We start from the raw sequence: 25,620 nt of genomic DNA on the forward strand, positions 1-25,620 counted from the left end.
TCGGTTTTTAATAACAATTAATTGGTGGAATACAGTGTAAAGTTCTTATGAGAACTGATACAATAAATATTAATTTATTCCGAACAACAACTTAATCAACTCTGGTAGATCCGTGCAGCGTTTAATTTTATCATAACACTTTTCTTCATATTTTTTGTTCTCTTCTGAATTCTCGGGGTCCATTAGACATATCGCGGCTTTCCGGTCGCACTCACACATTCGTGAGGCACATACTCCTATGTACCTATTCCAATCTGCGGGAGTAACAGAAACATTTATCATTGTGGACGATCCGTGGCTGAGACATGAGACAAAGGATCTGTAATCTGATTTAATAGTGAATGGAGCTGACAACAAATTTCCAGTTTATGTGAAAAGAATGAAAGAAGTTTCATAAAATACCTCAGCCGTGATAAAGCGACTTCTCGTTGACTTAATAAAGTTTAATGGCTGCCGATTCTGAATCCAATACTTCTATATCTTTCTAATAGGCTTTCAACCGATTAGTCAAACCGTTTGCACTATGAATGTGGCGTAAAACTGATATTTTGTAACTTCTGCCACTTTTTTGCCAGTTTTAATAACTTTTGATAAGTGGGTGGAGCTTAGTGGAGGGTGTGGTCGAGCACGACCTGACAAATTCATCTATAATATAACGGCGGATGCGTCCCTCAGTCTGAAGCCTTGATAGACTGCGCATGCGTGACGCGCAGTCTGGCTCCACAGAGAAGCAGGCATCCAGCCGTTACAGGTAAGAGGAGTGTATGGCGCCGGAGATCACAGTATGCGTAGACACTGAACACATACCACGATCTCCGGCGCCATACTTACATACTTACTTGACCAGGTGGAGCTTTGCCACGGCGCCTCTCTTCTGGCCGGAGACCGGGGGCGGAGTGAGGCATTGGATCGGCGCATGCGCATAGCACTATCCGGTCCCATTTTACTGAAGACACATTTACAGTGTGTCTTCAACAAAATGGCGCGGACAGCGCGGTGCTACGGCATCACATTCCTCCCCCGGCCTCCGGCAGAACAGGACGCTGCAGCGCTGGAACACAGAGAAGAAAGGTGAGTATAACTGTTTATTTTTTTTTGTATGTGTGTACAGTGTGAAAGGGATGAGGGGGCCACACATACCAGGATTATGGGTTGAGGGGACCATGCATATACCAGGATTGTGGGGTGAGGGGTACCACACATACCGGAATTGGGGTGATGAGGGGTACCACACATACCAGGATAGGAAGGATGAGGGGTACCACGCATACCAGGATTGGTGGGTGAGGGGTACCACGTATACCCGGATTGGGGGGATGAGGGGTATCACACATACCAGGATTGGGGGGTGAGAGGTACCACACATACCAGGATTGGGGTGTGAGGGGAGCCACGCATACCAGGATTGGGGATGAGGAGTGCCACGCATACCGGGATTGGGGATGAGGAGTGCCACGCATACCAGGATTGGGGATGAGGGGTGCCAGGCATACCAGGATTGGGGATGAGTGGTGCCACACATATCGGGATTGAGGATGAGGGGAGCCACGCATACCAGGATTGGGAGATGAGGGGAGCCACGCATACCGGGAATGGGGATGAAGGGAGCCACGCATACCGGGAATGGGGATGAGGGGAGCCACGCATACCGGGAATGGGGATGAGGGGTGCTACTCATACCGGATTGGGGATGAGGGGTGCCATGCATACCGGGATTGGGGATGAGGGGTGCCATGCATACCGGGATTGGGGATGAGGGGTGCCAGACATATCAGGATTGGGGATGAGGGGAGCCACGCATACTGGGATTGGGGGTGAGGGGAGCCACGCATACCAGGATTGGGAGATGAGGGGAGCCACGCATACCGGGAATGGGGATGAAGGGAGCCACGCATACCGGGAATGGGGATGAGGGGAGCCACGCATATCGGGAATGGGGATGAGGGGTGCTACTCATACCGGATTGGGGATGAGGGGTGCCATGCATACCGGGATTGGGGATGAGGGGTGCCATGCATACCGGGATTGGGGATGAGGGGTGCCAGACATACCAGGATTGGGGATGAGGGGAGCCACGCATACTGGGATTGGGGGTGAGGGGTGCCACGCATACTGGGATTGGGGATGAGGGGTGCCACACATACCGGGATTGGGGATGAGGGGAGCCATGCATACCAGGATTGGGGATGAGGGGTGCCACGCATACCAGGATTGGGGATGAGGGGAGCCACGCATACTGGGATTGGGGGTGAGGGGTGCCACGCATACTGGGATTGGGGATGAGGGGTGCCACACATACCGGGATTGGGGATGAGGGGTGCCACGCATATCGGGATTGGGGATGAGGGTTGCCACGCATACCGGGATTGGGGATGAGGGGTGCCACGCATACCAGGATAGGATCGTGGGGACAGGATGGGGGCAGCACAAATACCAGGAGGGGGGCAGCACATACCAGCATGGGAGACCATATACCAATAAAAATGCTCGCCACCCGGGCGTAGAACGGCTTCAATAGCTAGTTATAATGTATAGCAGGAAAATGGCATAATGTAATATAGAAATAAACTCTGATCCGTGACTACAGCACAGTTCTGTCCCTGGTGCCCAGCAGCTGAACGATGCACCAGATTCACTATGACCTCTACGCTTCTATGGAGCGTCTTACTCCAGCGCACCCGGGATCATAACTGGAAATGAAAACATCAGTTTTGATGAATTAGGGCCGTTATACCTAAAACTCCTATACAAGTTTAATGTCTCTGAATTTAGTGAATGAACTAGAACATTTCTTTAATTCTATCAAGGACTCAAAACTTCTATCTCCATCTAAAAAAATTGTAATCACAGCTGAGGGTTTGTTACATTCGTATCTTATAATGTCACCTTGTGTCCTGACCCCAAAGAGAACGGAGCACTTACCACAAGTGATGGTCCCGTTACTGTAAGTGTAAGTGTATTTCTGATATCCAGTGAAACAGAAAATAATATCGTTATAGCAGCATTGTCGTATATCGCAGCACCTGAGGGAGCAAGAGAGTAATGTCACCGGGGCGAAACTATGATATGTTCATCTCCACCTGGACCCTGGAGCAGTCCTATGTAACAGCACAGATAATGTAGTAGATGTCACCTGCAGTCCTATGTAACACCACAGATAACACAGTGATAACTCTCCGAGTACAGATAATGTAGTAGATGTCACCTGCAGTCCTATGTAACACCACAGATAACAGTGATAACTCTCTGAGTACAGATAATGTAGTAGATGTCACCTACAGTCCTATGTAACATCACAGATAACACAGTGATAACTCTCTGAGTACAGATAATGTAGTAGATGTCACCTGCAGTCCTATGTAACACCACAGATAACACAGTGATAACTCTCCGAGTACAGATAATGTAGTAGATGTCACCTGCAGTCCTATGTAACACCACAGATAACACAGTGATAGCTCTCTGAGTACAGATAATGTAGTAGATGTCACCTGCAGTCCTATGTAACACCACAGATAACACAGTGATAGCTCTCTGAGTACAGATAATGTAGTAGATGTCACCTGCAGTCCTATGTAACACCACAGATAACACAGTGATAGCTCTCTGAGTACAGATAATGTAGTAGATGTCACCTGCAGTCCTATGTAACACCACATATAACACAGTGATAACTCCCTGAGTACAGATAATGTAGTAGATGTCACATGCAGTCCTATGTAACACCACAGATAACACAGTGATAACTCTCTGAGTACAGATAATGTAGTAGATGTCACCTGCAGTCCTATGTAACACCACAGATAACACAGTGATAACTCTCTGAGTACAGATAATGTAGTAGATGTCACATGCAGTCCTATGTAACACCACAGATAACACAGTGATAGCTCTCTGAGTACAGATAACGTAGTAGATGTCACCTGCAGTCCTATGTAACACCACAGATAACACAGTGATAACTCTCTGAGTGCAGATAATGTAGTAGATGTCACATGAAGTCCTATGTAACACCACAAATAACACAGTGATAACTCTCTGAGTACAGATAATGTAGTAGATGTCACCTGCAGTCCTATGTAACACCGCAGATAACACAGTGATAACTCTCTGAGTACAGATAATGTAGTAGATGTCACCTGCAGTCCTATGTAACACCACAGATAACACAGTGATAACTCTCTGAGTACAGATAATGTAGTAGATGTCACCTGCAGTCCTATGTAACACCACAGATAACACAGTGATAACTCTCTGAGTACAGATAATGTAGTAGATGTCACCTGCAGTCCTATGTAACACCACAGATAACACAGTGATAGCTCTCTGAGTACAGATAATGTAGTAGATGTCACCTGCAGTCCTATGTAACACCACAGATAACACAGTGATAACTCTCTGAGTACAGATAATGTAGTAGATGTTACATGCAGTCCTATGTAACACCACAGATAACACAGTGATAACTCACTGAGTACAGATAATGTAGTAGATGTCACCTGCAGTCCTATGTAACACCACAGTTAATACAGTGATAACTCTCTGAGTACAGATAATGTAGTAGATGTCACCTGCAGTCCTATGTAACACCACAGATAACACAGTGATAGCTCTCTGAGTACAGATAATGTAGTAGATGTCACCTGCAGTCCTATGTAACACCACAGATAACACAGTGATAGCTCTCTGAGTACAGATAATGTAGTAGATGTCACCTGCAGTCCTATGTAACACCACAGATAACACAGTGATAACTCTCTGAGTACAGATAATGTAGTAGATGTCACCTGCAGTCCTATGTAACACCACAGATAACACAGTGATAGCTCTCTGAGTACAGATAACATAGTAGATGTCACCTGCAGTCCTATGTAACACCACAGATAACACAGTGATAACTCTCTGAGTGCAGATAATGTAGTAGATGTCACATGAAGTCCTATGTAACACCACAGATAACACAGTGATAACTCTCTGAGTACAGATAATGTAGTAGATGTCACATGCAGTCCTATGTAACACCACAGATAACACAGTGATAACTCTCTGAGTACAGATAATGTAGTAGATGTCACCTGCAGTCCTATGTAACACCACAGATAACACAGTGATAACTCTGAGTACAGATAATGTAGTAGATGTCACCTGCAGTCCTATGTAACACCACAGATAACACAGTGATAGCTCTCTGAGTACAGATAATGTAGTAGATGTCACCTGCAGTCCTATGTAACACCACAGATAACACAGTGATAACTCTCTGAGTACAGATAATGTAGTAGATGTCACCTGCAGTCCTATGTAACACCACAGATAACACAGTGATAGCTCTCTGAGTACAGATAACATAGTAGATGTCACCTGCAGTCCTATGTAACACCACAGATAACACAGTGATAACTCTCTGAGTGCAGATAATGTAGTAGATGTCACATGAAGTCCTATGTAACACCACAGATAACACAGTGATAACTCTCTGAGTACAGATAATGTAGTAGATGTCACATGCAGTCCTATGTAACACCACAGATAACACAGTGATAACTCTCTGAGTACAGATAATGTAGTAGATGTCACCTGCAGTCCTATGTAACACCACAGATAACACAGTGATAACTCTCTGAGTACAGATAACATAGTAGATGTCACCTGCAGTCCTATGTAACACCACAGATAACACAGTGATAACTCTCTGAGTGCAGATAATGTAGTAGATGTCACATGAAGTCCTATGTAACACCACAGATAACACAGTGATAACTCTCTGAGTACAGATAATGTAGTAGATGTCACCTGCAGTCCTATGTAACACCACAGATAACACAGTGATAACTCTCTGAGTACAGATAATGTAGTAGATGTCACCTGCAGTCCTATGTAACACCACAGATAACACAGTGATAACTCTCTGAGTACAGATAATGTAGTAGATGTCACCTGCAGTCCTATGTAACACCACAGATAACACAGTGATAACTCTCTGAGTACAGATAATGTAGTAGATGTCACCTGCAGTCCTATGTAACACCACAGATAACACAGTGATAACTCACTGAGTACAGATAATGTAGTAGATGTCACCTGCAGTCCTATGCAACACCACAGTTAACACAGTGATAACTCTCTGAGTACAGATAATGTGGTAGATGTCACCTGCAGTCCTATGTAACACCACAGATAACACAGTGATAACTCTCTGAGTACAGATAATGTAGTAGATGTCACCTGCAGTCCTATGTAACACCACAGATAACACAGTGATAACTCTCTGAGTACAGATAATGTAGTAGATGTCACCTGCAGTCCTATGTAACACCACAGATAACACAGTGATAACTCTCTGAGTACAGATAATGTAGTAGATGTCACCCGCAGTCCTATGTAACACCACAGATAACACAGTGATAACTCTCTGAGTACATATAATGTAGTAGATGTCACCTGCAGTCCTATGTAACACCACAGATAACACAGTGATAACTCTCTGAGTACAGATAATGTAGTAGATGTCACCTGCAGTCCTATGTAACACCACAGATAACACAGTGATATCTCTCTGAGTGCAGATAATGTAGTAGATGTCACCAGCAGTCCTATGTAACACCAAAGATAACACAGTGATATGTCTCTGAGTACAGATAATGTAGTAGATGTCACCTGCAGTCCTATGTAACACCACAGATAACATATTGATAACTCTCTGAGTACAGATAATGTAGTAGATGTCACCTGCAGTCCTATGTAACACCACAGATAACACAGTGATAGCTCTCTGAGTACAGATAATGTAGTAGATGTCACCTACAGTCCTATGTAACACCACAGATAACACAGTGATAACTCTCTGAGTACAGATAATGTAGTAGATGTCACCTGCAGTCCTATGTAACACCACAGATAACACAGTGATAACTCTCTGAGTACAGATAATGTAGTAGATGTCACCTGCAGTCCTATGTAACACCACAGATAACACAGTGATAACTCTCTGAGTACAGATAATGTAGTAGATGTCACCTGCAGTCCTATGTAACACCACAGATAACACAGTGATAACTCTCTGAGTACAGATAATGTAGTAGATGTCACCTGCAGTCCTATGTAACACCACAGATAACACAGTGATAACTCTCTGAGTACAGATAATGTAGTAGATGTCACCTGCAGTCCTATGTAACACCACAGATAACACAGTGATAACTCTCTGAGTACAGATAATGTAGTAGATGTCACCTGCAGTCCTATGTAACACCACAGATAACACAGTGATAACTCACTGAGTACAGATAATGTAGTAGATGTCACCTGCAGTCCTATGTAACACCACAGATAACACAGTGATAACTCTCTGAGTACAGATAATGTAGTAGATGTCACCTGCAGTCCTATGTAACACCACAGATAACACAGTGATAACTCACTGAGTACAGATAATGTAGTAGATGTCACCTGCAGTCCTATGCAACACCACAGTTAACACAGTGATAACTCTCTGAGTACAGATAATGTGGTAGATGTCACCTGCAGTCCTATGTAACACCACAGATAACACAGTGATAACTCTCTGAGTACAGATAATGTAGTAGATGTCACCTGCAGTCCTATGTAACACCACAGATAACACAGTGATAACTCTCTGAGTACAGATAATGTAGTAGATGTCACCTGCAGTCCTATGTAACACCACAGATAACACAGTGATAACTCTCTGAGTACAGATAATGTAGTAGATGTCACCTGCAGTCCTATGTAACACCACAGATAACACAGTGATAACTCTCTGAGTACATATAATGTAGTAGATGTCACCTGCAGTCCTATGTAACACCACAGATAACACAGTGATAACTCTCTGAGAACAGATAATGTAGTAGATGTCACCTGCAGTCCTATGTAACACCACAGATAACACAGTGATATCTCTCTGAGTGCAGATAATGTAGTAGATGTCACCAGCAGTCCTATGTAACACCAAAGATAACACAGTGATATGTCTCTGAGTACAGATAATGTAGTAGATGTCACCTGCAGTCCTATGTAACACCACAGATAACATATTGATAACTCTCTGAGTACAGATAATGTAGTAGATGTCACCTGCAGTCCTATGTAACACCACAGATAACACAGTGGTAACTCTCTGAGTACAGAAAATGTAGTAGATGTCACCTGCAGTCCTATGTAACACCACAGATAACACAGTGATAACTCTCTGAGTACAGATAATGTAAAGATGTCACCTTCAGTCCTATGTAACACCACAGATAACACAGTGATAACTCTCTGAGTACAGATAATGTAGTACATGTCACCTGCAGTCCTATGTAACACCACAGATAACACAGTGATAGCTCTCTGAGTACAGATAATGTAGTAGATGTCACCTGCAGTCCTATGTAACACCACAGATAACACAGTGATAACTCTCTGAGTACAGATAATGTAGTAGATGTCACCTGCAGTCCTATGTAACATCACAGATAACATATTGATAACTCTCTGAGTACAGATAATGTAGTAGATGTCACCTGCAGTCCTATGTAACACCACAGATAACACAGTGGTAACTCTCTGAGTACAGAAAATGTAGTAGATGTCACCTGCAGTCCTATGTAACACCACAGATAACACAGTGATAACTCTCTGAGTACAGATAATGTAAATATGTCACCTTCAGTCCTATGTAACACCACAGATAACACAGTGATAACTCTCTGAGTACAGATAATGTAGTACATGTCACCTGCAGTCCTATGTAACACCACAGATAACACAGTGATAGCTCTCTGAGTACAGATAATGTAGTAGATGTCACCTGCAGTCCTATGTAACACCACAGATAACACAGTGATAGCTCTCTGAGTACAGATAATGTAGTAGATGTCACCTGCAGTCCTATGTAACACCACAGATAACACAGTGATAGCTCTCTGAGTACAGATAATGTAGTAGATGTCACCTGCAGTCCTATGTAACACCACAGATAACACAGTGATAACTCTCTGAGTACAGATAATGTAGTAGATGTTACATGCAGTCCTATGTAACACCACAGATAACACAGTGATAACTCTCTGAGTACAGATAATGTAGTAGATGTCACCTGCAGTCCTATGTAACACCACAGTTAATACAGTGATAACTCTCTGAGTACAGATAATGTAGTAGATGTCACCTGCAGTCCTATGTAACACCACAGATAACACAGTGATAACTCTCTGAGTACAGATAATGTAGTAGATGTCACCTGCAGTCCTATGTAACACCAAAGATAACACAGTGATATTTCTCTGAGTACAGATAATGTAGTAGATGTCACCTGCAGTCCTATGTAACACCACAGATAACACAGTGATAGCTCTCTGAGTACAGATAATGTAGTAGATGTCACCTGCAGTCCTATGTAACACCACATATAACACAGTGATAACACTCTGAGTACAGATAATGTAGTAGATGTCACATGCAGTCCTATGTAACACCACAGATAACACAGTGATAGCTCTCTGAGTACAGATAACATAGTAGATGTCACCTGCAGTCCTATGTAACACCACAGATAACACAGTGATAACTCTCTGAGTGCAGATAATGTAGTAGATGTCACATGAAGTCCTATGTAACACCACAGATAACACAGTGATAACTCTCTGAGTACAGATAATGTAGTAGATGTCACCTGCAGTCCTATGTAACACCACAGATAACACAGTGATAGCTCTCTGAGTACAGATAATGTAGTAGATGTCACCTACAGTCCTATGTAACACCACAGATAACACAGTGATAACTCTCTGAGTACAGATAATGTAGTAGATGTCACCTGCAGTCCTATGTAACACCACAGATAACACAGTGATAACTCTCTGAGTACAGATAATGTAGTAGATGTCACCTGCAGTCCTATGTAACACCACAGATAACACAGTGATAACTCTCTGAGTACAGATAATGTAGTAGATGTCACCTGCAGTCCTATGTAACACCACAGATAACACAGTGATAACTCACTGAGTACAGATAATGTAGTAGATGTCACCTGCAGTCCTATGCAACACCACAGTTAACACAGTGATAACTCTCTGAGTACAGATAATGTGGTAGATGTCACCTGCAGTCCTATGTAACACCACAGATAACACAGTGATAACTCTCTGAGTACAGATAATGTAGTAGATGTCACCTGCAGTCCTATGTAACACCACAGATAACACAGTGATAACTCTCTGAGTACAGATAATGTAGTAGATGTCACCTGCAGTCCTATGTAACACCACAGATAACACAGTGATAACTCTCTGAGTACAGATAATGTAGTAGATGTCACCTGCAGTCCTATGTAACACCACAGATAACACAGTGATAACTCTCTGAGTACATATAATGTAGTAGATGTCACCTGCAGTCCTATGTAACACCACAGATAACACAGTGATATCTCTCTGAGTGCAGATAATGTAGTAGATGTCACCAGCAGTCCTATGTAACACCAAAGATAACACAGTGATATGTCTCTGAGTACAGATAATGTAGTGGATGTCACCTGCAGTCCTATGTAACTGCACAGATAACACAGTGGTAACTCTCTGAGTACAGATAATGTAGTAGATGTCACCTGCAGTCCTATGTAACACCACAGATAACATATTGATAACTCTCTGAGTACAGATAATGTAGTAGATGTCACCTGCAGTCCTATGTAACACCACAGATAACACAGTGGTAACTCTCTGAGTACAGAAAATGTAGTAGATGTCACCTGCAGTCCTATGTAACACCACAGATAACACAGTGATAACTCTCTGAGTACAGATAATGTAAAGATGTCACCTTCAGTCCTATGTAACACCACAGATAACACAGTGATAACTCTCTGAGTACAGATAATGTAGTACATGTCACCTGCAGTCCTATGTAACACCACAGATAACACAGTGATAGCTCTCTGAGTACAGATAATGTAGTAGATGTCACCTGCAGTCCTATGTAACACCACAGATAACACAGTGATAACTCTCTGAGTACAGATAATGTAGTAGATGTCACCTGCAGTCCTATGTAGCATCACAGATAACATATTGATAACTCTCTGAGTACAGATAATGTAGTAGATGTCACCTGCAGTCCTATGTAACACCACAGATAACACAGTGGTAACTCTCTGAGTACAGAAAATGTAGTAGATGTCACCTGCAGTCCTATGTAACACCACAGATAACACAGTGATAACTCTCTGAGTACAGATAATGTAAAGATGTCACCTTCAGTCCTATGTAACACCACAGATAACACAGTGATAACTCTCTGAGTACAGATAATGTAGTACATGTCACCTGCAGTCCTATGTAACACCACAGATAACACAGTGATAGCTCTCTGAGTACAGATAATGTAGTAGATGTCACCTGCAGTCCTATGTAACACCACAGATAACACAGTGATAGCTCTCTGAGTACAGATAATGTAGTAGATGTCACCTGCAGTCCTATGTAACACCACAGATAACACAGTGATAACTCTCTGAGTACAGATAATGTAGTAGATGTCACATGCAGTCCTATGTAACACCACAGATAACACAGTGATAACTCACTGAGTACAGATAATGTAGTAGATGTCACCTGCAGTCCTATGTAACACCACAGTTAATACAGTGATAACTCTCTGAGTACAGATAATGTAGTAGATGTCACCTGCAGTCCTATGTAACACCACAGATAACACAGTGATAACTCTCTGAGTACAGATAATGTAGTAGATGTCACCTGCAGTCCTATGTAACACCAAAGATAACACAGTGATATTTCTCTGAGTACAGATAATGTAGTAGATGTCACCTGCAGTCCTATGTAACATCACAGATAACATATTGATAACTCTCTGAGTACAGATAATGTAGTAGATGTCACCTGCAGTCCTATGTAACACCACAGATAACACAGTGGTAACTCTCTGAGTACAGAAAATGTAGTAGATGTCACCTGCAGTCCTATGTAACACCACAGATAACACAGTGATAACTCTCTGAGTACAGATAATGTAAAGATGTCACCTTCAGTCCTATGTAACACCACAGATAACACAGTGATAACTCTCTGAGTACAGATAATGTAGTACATGTCACCTGCAGTCCTATGTAACACCACAGATAACACAGTGATAACTCTCTGAGTACAGATAATGTAGTAGATGTCACCTGCAGTCCTATGTAACATCACAGATAACATATTGATAACTCTCTGAGTACAGATAATGTAGTAGATGTCACCTGCAGTCCTATGTAACACCACAGATAACACAGTGGTAACTCTCTGAGTACAGAAAATGTAGTAGATGTCACCTGCAGTCCTATGTAACACCACAGATAACACAGTGATAACTCTCTGAGTACAGATAATGTAAATATGTCACCTTCAGTCCTATGTAACACCACAGATAACACAGTGATAACTCTCTGAGTACAGATAATGTAGTACATGTCACCTGCAGTCCTATGTAACACCACAGATAACACAGTGATAGCTCTCTGAGTACAGATAATGTAGTAGATGTCACCTGCAGTCCTATGTAACACCACAGATAACACAGTGATAGCTCTCTGAGTACAGATAATGTAGTAGATGTCACCTGCAGTCCTATGTAACACCACAGATAACACAGTGATAGCTCTCTGAGTACAGATAATGTAGTAGATGTCACCTGCAGTCCTATGTAACACCACAGATAACACAGTGATAACTCTCTGAGTACAGATAATGTAGTAGATGTTACATGCAGTCCTATGTAACACCACAGATAACACAGTGATAACTCTCTGAGTACAGATAATGTAGTAGATGTCACCTGCAGTCCTATGTAACACCACAGTTAATACAGTGATAACTCTCTGAGTACAGATAATGTAGTAGATGTCACCTGCAGTCCTATGTAACACCACAGATAACACAGTGATAACTCTCTGAGTACAGATAATGTAGTAGATGTCACCTGCAGTCCTATGTAACACCAAAGATAACACAGTGATATTTCTCTGAGTACAGATAATGTAGTAGATGTCACCTGCAGTCCTATGTAACACCACAGATAACACAGTGATAGCTCTCTGAGTACAGATAATGTAGTAGATGTCACCTGCAGTCCTATGTAACACCACATATAACACAGTGATAACACTCTGAGTACAGATAATGTAGTAGATGTCACATGCAGTCCTATGTAACACCACAGATAACACAGTGATAGCTCTCTGAGTACAGATAACATAGTAGATGTCACCTGCAGTCCTATGTAACACCACAGATAACACAGTGATAACTCTCTGAGTGCAGATAATGTAGTAGATGTCACATGAAGTCCTATGTAACACCACAGATAACACAGTGATAACTCTCTGAGTACAGATAATGTAGTAGATGTCACCTGCAGTCCTATGTAACACCACAGATAACACAGTGATAGCTCTCTGAGTACAGATAATGTAGTAGATGTCACCTACAGTCCTATGTAACACCACAGATAACACAGTGATAACTCTCTGAGTACAGATAATGTAGTAGATGTCACCTGCAGTCCTATGTAACACCACAGATAACACAGTGATAACTCTCTGAGTACAGATAATGTAGTAGATGTCACCTGCAGTCCTATGTAACACCACAGATAACACAGTGATAACTCTCTGAGTACAGATAATGTAGTAGATGTCACCTGCAGTCCTATGTAACACCACAGATAACACAGTGATAACTCACTGAGTACAGATAATGTAGTAGATGTCACCTGCAGTCCTATGCAACACCACAGTTAACACAGTGATAACTCTCTGAGTACAGATAATGTGGTAGATGTCACCTGCAGTCCTATGTAACACCACAGATAACACAGTGATAACTCTCTGAGTACAGATAATGTAGTAGATGTCACCTGCAGTCCTATGTAACACCACAGATAACACAGTGATAACTCTCTGAGTACAGATAATGTAGTAGATGTCACCTGCAGTCCTATGTAACACCACAGATAACACAGTGATAACTCTCTGAGTACAGATAATGTAGTAGATGTCACCTGCAGTCCTATGTAACACCACAGATAACACAGTGATAACTCTCTGAGTACATATAATGTAGTAGATGTCACCTGCAGTCCTATGTAACACCACAGATAACACAGTGATATCTCTCTGAGTGCAGATAATGTAGTAGATGTCACCAGCAGTCCTATGTAACACCAAAGATAACACAGTGATATGTCTCTGAGTACAGATAATGTAGTGGATGTCACCTGCAGTCCTATGTAACTGCACAGATAACACAGTGGTAACTCTCTGAGTACAGATAATGTAGTAGATGTCACCTGCAGTCCTATGTAACACCACAGATAACATATTGATAACTCTCTGAGTACAGATAATGTAGTAGATGTCACCTGCAGTCCTATGTAACACCACAGATAACACAGTGGTAACTCTCTGAGTACAGAAAATGTAGTAGATGTCACCTGCAGTCCTATGTAACACCACAGATAACACAGTGATAACTCTCTGAGTACAGATAATGTAAAGATGTCACCTTCAGTCCTATGTAACACCACAGATAACACAGTGATAACTCTCTGAGTACAGATAATGTAGTACATGTCACCTGCAGTCCTATGTAACACCACAGATAACACAGTGATAGCTCTCTGAGTACAGATAATGTAGTAGATGTCACCTGCAGTCCTATGTAACACCACAGATAACACAGTGATAACTCTCTGAGTACAGATAATGTAGTAGATGTCACCTGCAGTCCTATGTAGCATCACAGATAACATATTGATAACTCTCTGAGTACAGATAATGTAGTAGATGTCACCTGCAGTCCTATGTAACACCACAGATAACACAGTGGTAACTCTCTGAGTACAGAAAATGTAGTAGATGTCACCTGCAGTCCTATGTAACACCACAGATAACACAGTGATAACTCTCTGAGTACAGATAATGTAAAGATGTCACCTTCAGTCCTATGTAACACCACAGATAACACAGTGATAACTCTCTGAGTACAGATAATGTAGTACATGTCACCTGCAGTCCTATGTAACACCACAGATAACACAGTGATAGCTCTCTGAGTACAGATAATGTAGTAGATGTCACCTGCAGTCCTATGTAACACCACAGATAACACAGTGATAGCTCTCTGAGTACAGATAATGTAGTAGATGTCACCTGCAGTCCTATGTAACACCACAGATAACACAGTGATAACTCTCTGAGTACAGATAATGTAGTAGATGTCACATGCAGTCCTATGTAACACCACAGATAACACAGTGATAACTCACTGAGTACAGATAATGTAGTAGATGTCACCTGCAGTCCTATGTAACACCACAGTTAATACAGTGATAACTCTCTGAGTACAGATAATGTAGTAGATGTCACCTGCAGTCCTATGTAACACCACAGATAACACAGTGATAACTCTCTGAGTACAGATAATGTAGTAGATGTCACCTGCAGTCCTATGTAACACCAAAGATAACACAGTGATATTTCTCTGAGTACAGATAATGTAGTAGATGTCACCTGCAGTCCTATGTAACATCACAGATAACATATTGATAACTCTCTGAGTACAGATAATGTAGTAGATGTCACCTGCAGTCCTATGTAACACCACAGATAACACAGTGGTAACTCTCTGAGTACAGAAAATGTAGTAGATGTCACCTGCAGTCCTATGTAACACCACAGATAACACAGTGATAACTCTCTGAGTACAGATAATGTAAAGATGTCACCTTCAGTCCTATGTAACACCACAGATAACACAGTGATAACTCTCTGAGTACAGATAATGTAGTACATGTCACCTGCAGTCCTATGTAACACCACAGATAACACAGTGATAGCTCTCTGAGTACAGATAATGTAGTAGATGTCACCTGCAGTCCTATGTAACACCACAGATAACACAGTGATAGCTCTCTGAGTACAGATAATGTAGTAGATGTCACCTGCAGTCCTATGTAACACCACAGATAACACAGTGATAACTCTCTGAGTACAGATAATGTAGTAGATGTCACATGCAGTCCTATGTAACACCACAGATAACACAGTGATAACTCACTGAGTACAGATAATGTAGTAGATGTCACCTGCAGTCCTATGTAACACCACAGTTAATACAGTGATAACTCTCTGAGTACAGATAATGTAGTAGATGTCACCTGCAGTCCTATGTAACACCACAGATAACACAGTGATAACTCTCTGAGTACAGATAATGTATTAGATGTCACCTGCAGTCCTATGTAACACCAAAGATAACACAGTGATATTTCTCTGAGTACAGATAATGTAGTAGATGTCACCTGCAGTCCTATGTAACACCACAGATAACACAATGATAACTCCCTGAGTACAGATAATGTAGTAGATGTCACCTGCAGTCCTATGTAACACCACAGATAACACAGTGGTAACTCTCTGAGTACAGATAATGTAGTAGATGTCACCTGCAGTCCTATGTAATACCACAGATAACACAGTGATAACTCCCTGAGTACAGATAATGTAGTAGATGTCACCTGCAGTCCTATGTAACACCACAGATAACACAGTGGTAACTCCCTGAGTACAGATAATGTAGTAGATGTCACCTGCAGTCCTATGTAACACCACATATAACACAGTGGTAACTCTCTGAGTACAGATAATGTAGTAGATGTCACCTGCAGTCCTATGTAACACCACAGATAACACAGTGATAACTCCCTGAGTACAGATAATGTAGTAGATGTCACCTGCAGTCCTATGTAACACCACAGATAACACAGTGGTAACTCTCTGAGTACAGATAATGTAGTAGATGTCACCTGCAGTCCTATGTAATACCACAGATAACACAGTGATAACTCTCTGAGCACAGATAATGTAGTAGATGTCACCTGCAGTCCTATGTAACACCAAAGATAACAGTGACATCTCTCTGAGTACAGATAATGTAGTAGATGTCACCTGCAGTCCTATGTAACTGCACAGATAACACAGTGGTAACTCTCTGAGTACAGATAATGTAGTAGATGTCACCTGCAGTCCTATGTAACACCACAGATAACACAGTGGTAACTCTCTGAGTACAGATAATGTAGTAGATGTCACCTGCAGTCCTATGTAACACCACAGATAACACAGTGATAACTCTCTGAGTACAGATAATGTAAAGATGTCACCTGCAGTCCTATGTAACACCACAGATAACACAGTGATAACTCTCTGAGTACAGATAATGTAGTAGATGTCACCTGCAGTCCTATGTAACACCACAGATAACACAGTGATAGCTCTCTGAGTACAGATAATGTAGTAGATATCACCTGCAGTCCTATGTAACACCACAGATAACACAGTGATAACTCTCTGAGTACAGATAATGTAGTAGATGTCACCTGCAGTCCTATGTAACACCACAGATAACACAGTGATAACTCACTGAGTACAGATAATGTAGTAGATGTCACCTGCAGTCCTATGTAACACCACAGTTAATACAGTGATAACTCTCTGAGTACAGATAATGTAGTAGATGTCACCTGCAGTCCTATGTAACACCACAGATAACACCGTGATAACTCTCTGAGTACAGATAATGTAGTAGATGTCACCTGCAGTCCTATGTAACACCACAGATAACACAGTGATAACTCTCTGAGTACAGATAATGTAGTTGATGTCACCTGCAGTCCTATGTAACACCACAGATAACACAGTGATAACTCTCTGAGTACAGATAATGTAGTAGATGTCACCTGCAGTCCTATGTAACACCACAGATAACACAGTGATAACTCTCTGTGTACAGGTAATGTAGTAGATGTCACCTGCAGTCCTATGTAACACCACAGATAACACAGTGATAGCTCTCTGAGTACAGATAATGTAGTAGATGTCACCTGCAGTCCTATGTAACACCAAAGATAACACAGTGATATCTCTCTGAGTACAGATAATGTAGTAGATGTCACATGCAGTCCTATGTAACTGCACAGATAACACAGTGGTAACTCTCTGAGTACAGATAATGTAGTGGATGTCACCTGCAGTCGTATGTAACACCACAGTTAACACAGTGATAACTCTCTGAGTACAGATAATGTAGTAGATGTCACCTGCAGTCCTATGTAACACCACAGATAACACAGTGATAACTCTCTGAGTACAGATAATGTAGTAGATGTCACCTGCAGTCCTATGTAACACCACAGATAACAGTGATAACTCTCTGAGTACATATAATGTAGTATATGTCACCTGCAGTCCTATGTAACACCACAGATAACACAGTGATAACTCTCTGAGTACAGATAATGTAGTAGATGTCACCTGCAGTCCTATGTAACACCACAGAAAACACAGTGATATCTCTCTGAGTGCAGATAATGGAGTAGATGTCACCAGCAGTCCTATGTAACACCAAAGATAACACAGTGATATCTCTCTGAGTACAGATAATGTAGTAGATGTCACCTGCAGTCCTATGTAACTGCACAGATAACAAAGTGGTAACTCTCTGAGTACAGATAATGTAGTAGATGTCACCTGCAGTCCTATGTAACACCACAGATAACATAGTGATAACTCTCTGAGTACAGATAATGTAGTAGATGTCACCTGCAGTCCTATGTAACACCACAGATAACATATTGACAACTCTCTGAGTACAGATAATGTAGTAGATGTCACCTGCAGTCCTATGTAACACCACAGATAACACAGTGGTAACTCTCTGAGTACAGATAATGTAGTAGTTGTCACCTGCAGTCCTATGTAACACCACAGATAACACAGTGATAGCTCTCTGAGTACAGATAATGTAGTAGATGTCACCTGCAGTCCTATGTAACACCACAGATAACACAGTGATAACTCTCTGAGTACAGATAATGTAGTAGATGTCACCTGCAGTCCTATGTAACACCACAGATAACACAGTGATAACTCCCTGAGTACAGATAATGTAGTAGATGTCACCTGCAGTCCTATGTAATACCACAGATAACACAGTGGTAACTATCTGAGTACAGATAATGTAGTAGATGTCACCTGCAGTCCTATGTAACACCACAGATAACACAGTGATAACTCCCTGAGTACAAATAATGTAGTAGATGTCACCTGCAGTCCTATGTAACACCACAGATAACACAGTGGTAACTCTCTGAGTACAGATAATGTAGTAGATGTCACCTGCAGTCCTATGTAACACCACAGATAACATATTGATAACTCTCTGAGTACAGATAATGTAGTAGATGTCACCTGCAGTCCTATGTAACACCACAGATAACACAGTGGTAACTCTCTGAGTACAGATAATGTAGTAGATGTCACCTGCAGTCCTATGTAACACCACAGATAACACAGTGATAGCTCTCTGAGTACAGATAATGTAGTAGATGTCACCTGCAGTCCTATGTAACACCACAGATAACACAGTGATAACTCTCTGAGTACAGATAATGTAGTAGATGTCACCTGCAGTCCTATGTAACACCACAGATAACACAGTGATAACTCACTGAGTACAGATAATGTAGTAGATGTCACCTGCAGTCCTATGTAACACCACAGTTAATACAGTGATAACTCTCTGAGTACAGATAATGTAGTAGATGTCACCTGCAGTCCTATGTAACACCACAGATAACACAGTGATAACTCTGAGTACAGATAATGTAGTAGATGTCACCTGCAGTCCTATGTAACACCAAAGATAACACAGTGATATCTCTCTGAGTACAGATAATGTAGTAGATGTCACCTGCAGTCCTATGTAACACCACAGATAACACAGTGATAACTCCCTGAGTACAGATAATGTAGTAGATGTCACCTGCAGTCCTATGTAATACCACAGATAACACAGTGGTAACTATCTGAGTACAGATAATGTAGTAGATGTCACCTGCAGTCCTATGTAACACCACAGATAACACAGTGATAACTCTCTGAGTGCAGATAATGTAGTAGATGTCACCTGCAGTCCTATGTAACACCACAGATAACACAGTGGTAACTCTCTGAGTACAGATAATGTAGTAGATGTCACCTGCAGTCCTATGTAATACCACAGATAACACAGTGATATCTCTCTGAGTACAGATAATGTAGTAGATGTCACCTGCAGTCCTATGTAACACCACAGATAACACAGTGATAACTCCCTGAGTACAGATAATGTAGTAGATGTCACCTGCAGTCCTATGTAATAAAACAGATAACACAGTGGTAACTATCTGAGTACAGATAATGTAGTAGATGTTACCTGCAGTCCTATGTAACACCACAGATAACACAGTGATAACTCTCTGAGTGCAGATAATGTAGTAGATGTCACCTGCAGTCCTATGTAACACCACAGATAACACAGTGATAACTCCCTGAGTACAAATAATGTAGTAGATGTCACCTGCAGTCCTATGTAACACCACAGATAACACAGTGGTAACTCTCTGAGTACAGATAATGTAGTAGATGTCACCTGCAGTCCTATGTAATACCACAGATAACACAGTGGTAACTATCTGAGTACAGATAATGTAGTAGATGTCACCTGCAGTCCTATGTAACACCACAGATAACACAGTGATAACTCCCTGAGTACAAATAATGTAGTAGATGTCACCTGCAGTCCTATGTAACACCACAGATAACACAGTGGTAACTCTCTGAGTACAGATAATGTAGTAGATGTCACCTGCAGTCCTATGTAATACCACAGATAACACAGTGATAACTCTCTGAGTACAGATAATGTAGTAGATGTCACCTGCAGTCCTATGTAACACCAAAGATAACAGTGATATCTCTCTGAGTACAGATAATGTAGTAGATGTCACCTGCAGTCCTATGTAACTGCACAGATAACACAGTGGTAACTCTCTGAGTACAGATAATGTAGTAGATGTCACCTGCAGTCCTATGTAACACCACAGATAACACAGTGGTAACTCTCTGAGTACAGATAATGTAGTAGATGTCACCTGCAGTCCTATGTAACACCACAGATAACACAGTGATAACTCTCTGAGTACAGATAATGTAAAGATGTCACCTGCAGTCCTATGTAACACCACAGATAACACAGTGATAACTCTCTGAGTACAGATAATGTAGTAGATGTCACCTGCAGTCCTATGTAACACCACAGATAACACAGTGATAGCTCTCTGAGTACAGATAATGTAGTAGATATCACCTGCAGTCCTATGTAACACCACAGATAACACAGTGATAACTCTCTGAGTACAGATAATGTAGTAGATGTCACCTGCAGTCCTATGTAACACCACAGATAACACAGTGATAACTCCCTGAGTACAGATAATGTAGTAGATGTCACCTGCAGTCCTATGTAACACCACAGTTAATACAGTGATAACTCTCTGAGTACAGATAATGTAGTAGATGTCACCTGCAGTCCTATGTAACACCACAGATAACACCGTGACAACTCTCTGAGTACAAATAATGTAGTAGATGTCACCTGCAGTCCTATGTAACACCAAAGATAACACAGTGATATCTCTCTGAGTACAGATAATGTAGTAGATGTCACCTACAGTCCTATGTAACACCACAGATAACACAGTGATAACTCTCTGAGTACAGATAATGTAGTAGATGTTACCTGCAGTCCTATGTAACACCACAGATAACACAGTGATAACTCTCTGAGTACAGATAATGTAGTATATGTCACCTGCAGTCCTATGTAACACCACAGATAACACAGTGATAACTCTCTGAGTACAGATAATGTAGTAGATGTTACCTGCAGTCCTATGTAACACCACAGATAACACAGTGATAACTCTCTGAGTACATATAATGTAGTAGATGTCACCTGCAGTCCTATGTAACACCACAGATAACACCGTGATAACTCTCTGAGTACAGATAATGTAGTAGATGTCACCTGCAGTCCTATGTAACACCACAGATAACACAGTGATAACTCTCTGAGTACAGATAATGTAGTAGATGTCACCTGCAGTCCTATGTAACACCAAAGATAACACAGTGATATCTCTCTGAGTACAGATAATGTAGTAGATGTCACCTGCAGTCATATGTAACACCACAGATAACACAGTGATAACTCCCTGAGTACAGATAATGTAGTAGATGTCACCTGCAGTCCTATGTAACACCACAGATAACACAGTGGTAACTCTCAGTACAGATAATGTAGTAGATGTGACCTGCAGTCCTATGTAACAGCATAGATAACACAGTGATAACTCTCTGAGTACAGATAATGTAGTAGATGTCACCTGCAGTCCTATGTAACACCACAGATAACACAGTGATAACTCTCTGAGTACAGATAATGTAGTAGATGTCACCTGCAGTCCTATGTAACACCACAGATAACACAGTGATAACTCCCTGAGTACAGATAATGTATTAGATGTCACCTGCAGTCCTATGTCACACCACAGATAACACAGTGGTAACTCTCTGAGTACAGATAATGTAGTAGATGTCACCTGCAGTCCTATGTAATACCACAGATAACACAGTGGTAACTCTCTGAGTACAGATAATGTAGTAGATGTCACCTGCAGTCCTATGTAACACCACAGATAACACAGTGATAACTCTCTGAGTACAGATAATGAAGTAGATGTCACCTGCAGTCCTATGTAACACCACAGATAACACAGTGATAACTCTCTGAGTACAGATAATGTAGTAGATGTCATCTGCAGTCCTATGTAACCCCACAGATAACACAGTGATATCTCTCTGAGTACAGATAATGTAGTAGATGTCACCTGCAGTCCTATGTAACACCACAGATAACACAGTGATAACTCTCTGAGTACATATAATGTAGTAGATGTCACCTGCAGTCCTATGTAACACCACAGATAACACAGTGATAACTCTCTGAGTCCAGATAATGTATTAGACGTCACCTGCAGTCCTATGTAACACCACAGATAACACAGTGATAAGTCTCTGAGTACAGATAATGTAGTAGATGTCACCTGCAGTCCTATGTAACACCACAGATAACACAGTGATAACTCTCTGAGTACAGATAATGTAGTAGATGTTACCTGCAGTCCTATGTAACACCACAGATAACACAGTGATAACTCTCTGAGTACATATAATGTAGTAGATGTCACCTGCAGTCCTATGTAACACCACAGATAACACCGTGATAACTCTCTGAGTACAGATAATGTAGTAGATGTCACCTGCAGTCCTATGTAACACCACAGATAACACAGTGATAACTCTCTGAGTACAGATAATGTAGTAGATGTCACCTGCAGTCCTATGTAACACCAAAGATAACACAGTGATATCTCTCTGAGTACAGATAATGTAGTAGATGTCACCTGCAGTCCTATGTAACACCACAGATAACACAGTGATAACTCCCTGAGTACAGATAATGTAGTAGATGTCACCTGCAGTCCTATGTAACACCACAGATAACACAGTGGTAACTCTCAGTACAGATAATGTAGTAGATGTGACCTGCAGTCCTATGTAACAGCATAGATAACACAGTGATAACTCTCTGAGTACAGATAATGTAGTAGATGTCACCTGCAGTCCTATGTAACACCACAGATAACACAGTGATAACTCTCTGAGTACAGATAATGTAGTAGATGTCACCTGCAGTCCTATGTAACACCACAGATAACACAGTGATAACTCCCTGAGTACAGATAATGTAGTAGATGTCACCTGCAGTCCTATGTAACACCACAGATAACACAGTGGTAACTCTCTGAGTACAGATAATGTAGTAGATGTCACCTGTAGTCCTATGTAATACCACAGATAACACAGTGGTAACTCTCTGAGTACAGATAATGTAGTAGATGGCACCTGCAGTCCTATGTAACACCACAGATAACACAGTGATAACTCTCTGAGTACAGATAATGAAGTAGATGTCACCTGCAGTCCTATGTAACACCACAGATAACACAGTGATAACTCTCTGAGTACAGATAATGTAGTAGATGTCATCTGCAGTCCTATGTAACCCCACAGATAACACAGTGATATCTCTCTGAGTACAGATAATGTAGTAGATGTCACCTGCAGTCCTATGTAACACCACAGATAACACAGTGATAACTCTCTGAGTACATATAATGTAGTAGATGTCACCTGCAGTCCTATGTAACACCACAGATAACACAGTGATAACTCTCTGAGTACAGATAATGTAGTATTTGTCACCTGCAGTCCTATGTAACACCACAGATAACACAGTGATAACTCTCTGAGTACAGATAATGTAGTAGATGTCATCTGCAGTCCTATGTAACCCCACAGATAACACAGTGATAACTCTCTGAGTACAGATAATGTAGTAGATGTAATCTGCAGTCCTATGTAACACCACAGATAACACAGTGATAACTCTCTGAGTACAGATAATGTAGTATATGTCACCTGCAGTCCTATGTAACACCACAGATAACACAGTGATAACGCTCTGTGTTTTATCTGTGGTGTTACATAGGACTGCATGTCACGTCTTGTATAGATTTTCACTTACCTTCGAATGCGATCCAATAATTGATCACTTGTTGTTTTCGCACATATGCAGTCATTAGGAAGAGCATCTGATATCTCTTTGGTCGTTGTTTCCTTCACCATATCTCTGAAATCTTTGAGATGGATTATGATGCCGTCCACCGACCCTAGAAGATAAAAGCCGCCATCACTTGTTGTGTGACACTGATCGGAGCAGTCACCAGGAGTGACGGATGTTACAGGGAATATTCCTCTTCTGGATCAGGAGCTGCCTGGAGATCAGTCCCTACTATATTCCCATTACTTGAGGGGCTCCAGATAATATCAGGACTTACCGAGACTAAGGAGGAGCAGCAGACAGGTTATCATTGTGCCCAGGAGACACAGGGGAATATCCAGGAGAAGACGATCTGTAAGAACAGGAGATACCACCATGCTTTATATCCTCCTGATATCTGCACTACATATTCCTACCACTAGGTGGGGCTGCAGAGCGCTATCTGCTATTGGCTGCCTGGGGGCTTATTACCTAATAACAGCATTATATGATCCGGTGATCGTGTACGGAAACATTAACCCTTACCTGTTCAGTACGTGTGAGTTTGGGGAAATAAAATTGTTCCCACGGAATCAATAGATGGGGGAATGTGTGTGATAATGACCACGGAGTGAAAATGTAACACAAAATATTGGCAGAACTGTACGTTTTGGGGAGAGTAGGCATTTTCACCAAAGTAAGAATTACTAGATTATATTCTGATATATATGGACTTAAATTCCCGGAAATTTTAAGTTGTTTTTTTTTTTTTTTTCGTTTTTGTCTTTTCCTCCCCTTCTTCCTAGAGCCATAACTTTTTTTATTTTAGCCTGGCCCATGGTTGTACAAGGACCAGTTTTTTTACAGGATGAGTTATATTTTTTCATGACATCATTTATTTTATCATTTTATGCATCAGAAAGCGAGAAAAAAATTCCAAGTGAGTTAAAATTTCTAAAAAAAAAAATGCAATTCCACAATTGTTTTGTATTTTTTGTTTTGTTTTCAT

The 25,620-nt window shown here is 41.3% G+C and overlaps 1 protein-coding gene across 1 annotated transcript; it reads right to left on the reverse strand.

Moving 5' to 3' along the window:
• Positions 1-25,046, reverse strand: LOC141191477 (basic phospholipase A2 PLA-B-like). Its single transcript, XM_073661378.1, has 4 exons — positions 24,910-25,046; positions 24,597-24,741; positions 2,923-3,023; positions 1-254 (listed from the first exon to the last, which is right to left on the reverse strand). Exons 1-4 carry the CDS (start codon positions 25,007-25,009, stop codon positions 70-72), a joined length of 531 nt encoding a protein of 176 aa, XP_073517479.1. The 5' UTR covers positions 25,010-25,046; the 3' UTR covers positions 1-69.
• Positions 25,047-25,620: the final 574 nt, after the last annotated feature.

Source organism: Phyllobates terribilis, unplaced genomic scaffold (assembly GCF_046119375.1).
Source record: "Phyllobates terribilis strain yellow unplaced genomic scaffold, ASM4611937v1 Scaffold_46__1_contigs__length_10046794, whole genome shotgun sequence".
NCBI classification, from domain to species: Eukaryota; Metazoa; Chordata; class Amphibia; order Anura; family Dendrobatidae; genus Phyllobates; species Phyllobates terribilis.

Excerpts from the sequence above, each read along its gene's own strand:
- LOC141191477 (XM_073661378.1), bottom strand. The coding sequence starts at position 25,009 with ATGGTGGTATCTCCTGTTCTTACAGATCGTCTTCTCCTGGATATTCCC. Across the intron at positions 3,024-24,596 it reads TTATTGGATCGCATTCGAAG|GTGCTGCGATATACGACAAT; the intron begins GTAAGTGAAAAT and ends TTGCTCCCTCAG. Across the intron at positions 255-2,922 it reads TAACGGGACCATCACTTGTG|ATTGGAATAGGTACATAGGA; the intron begins GTAAGTGCTCCG and ends TTACTCCCGCAG.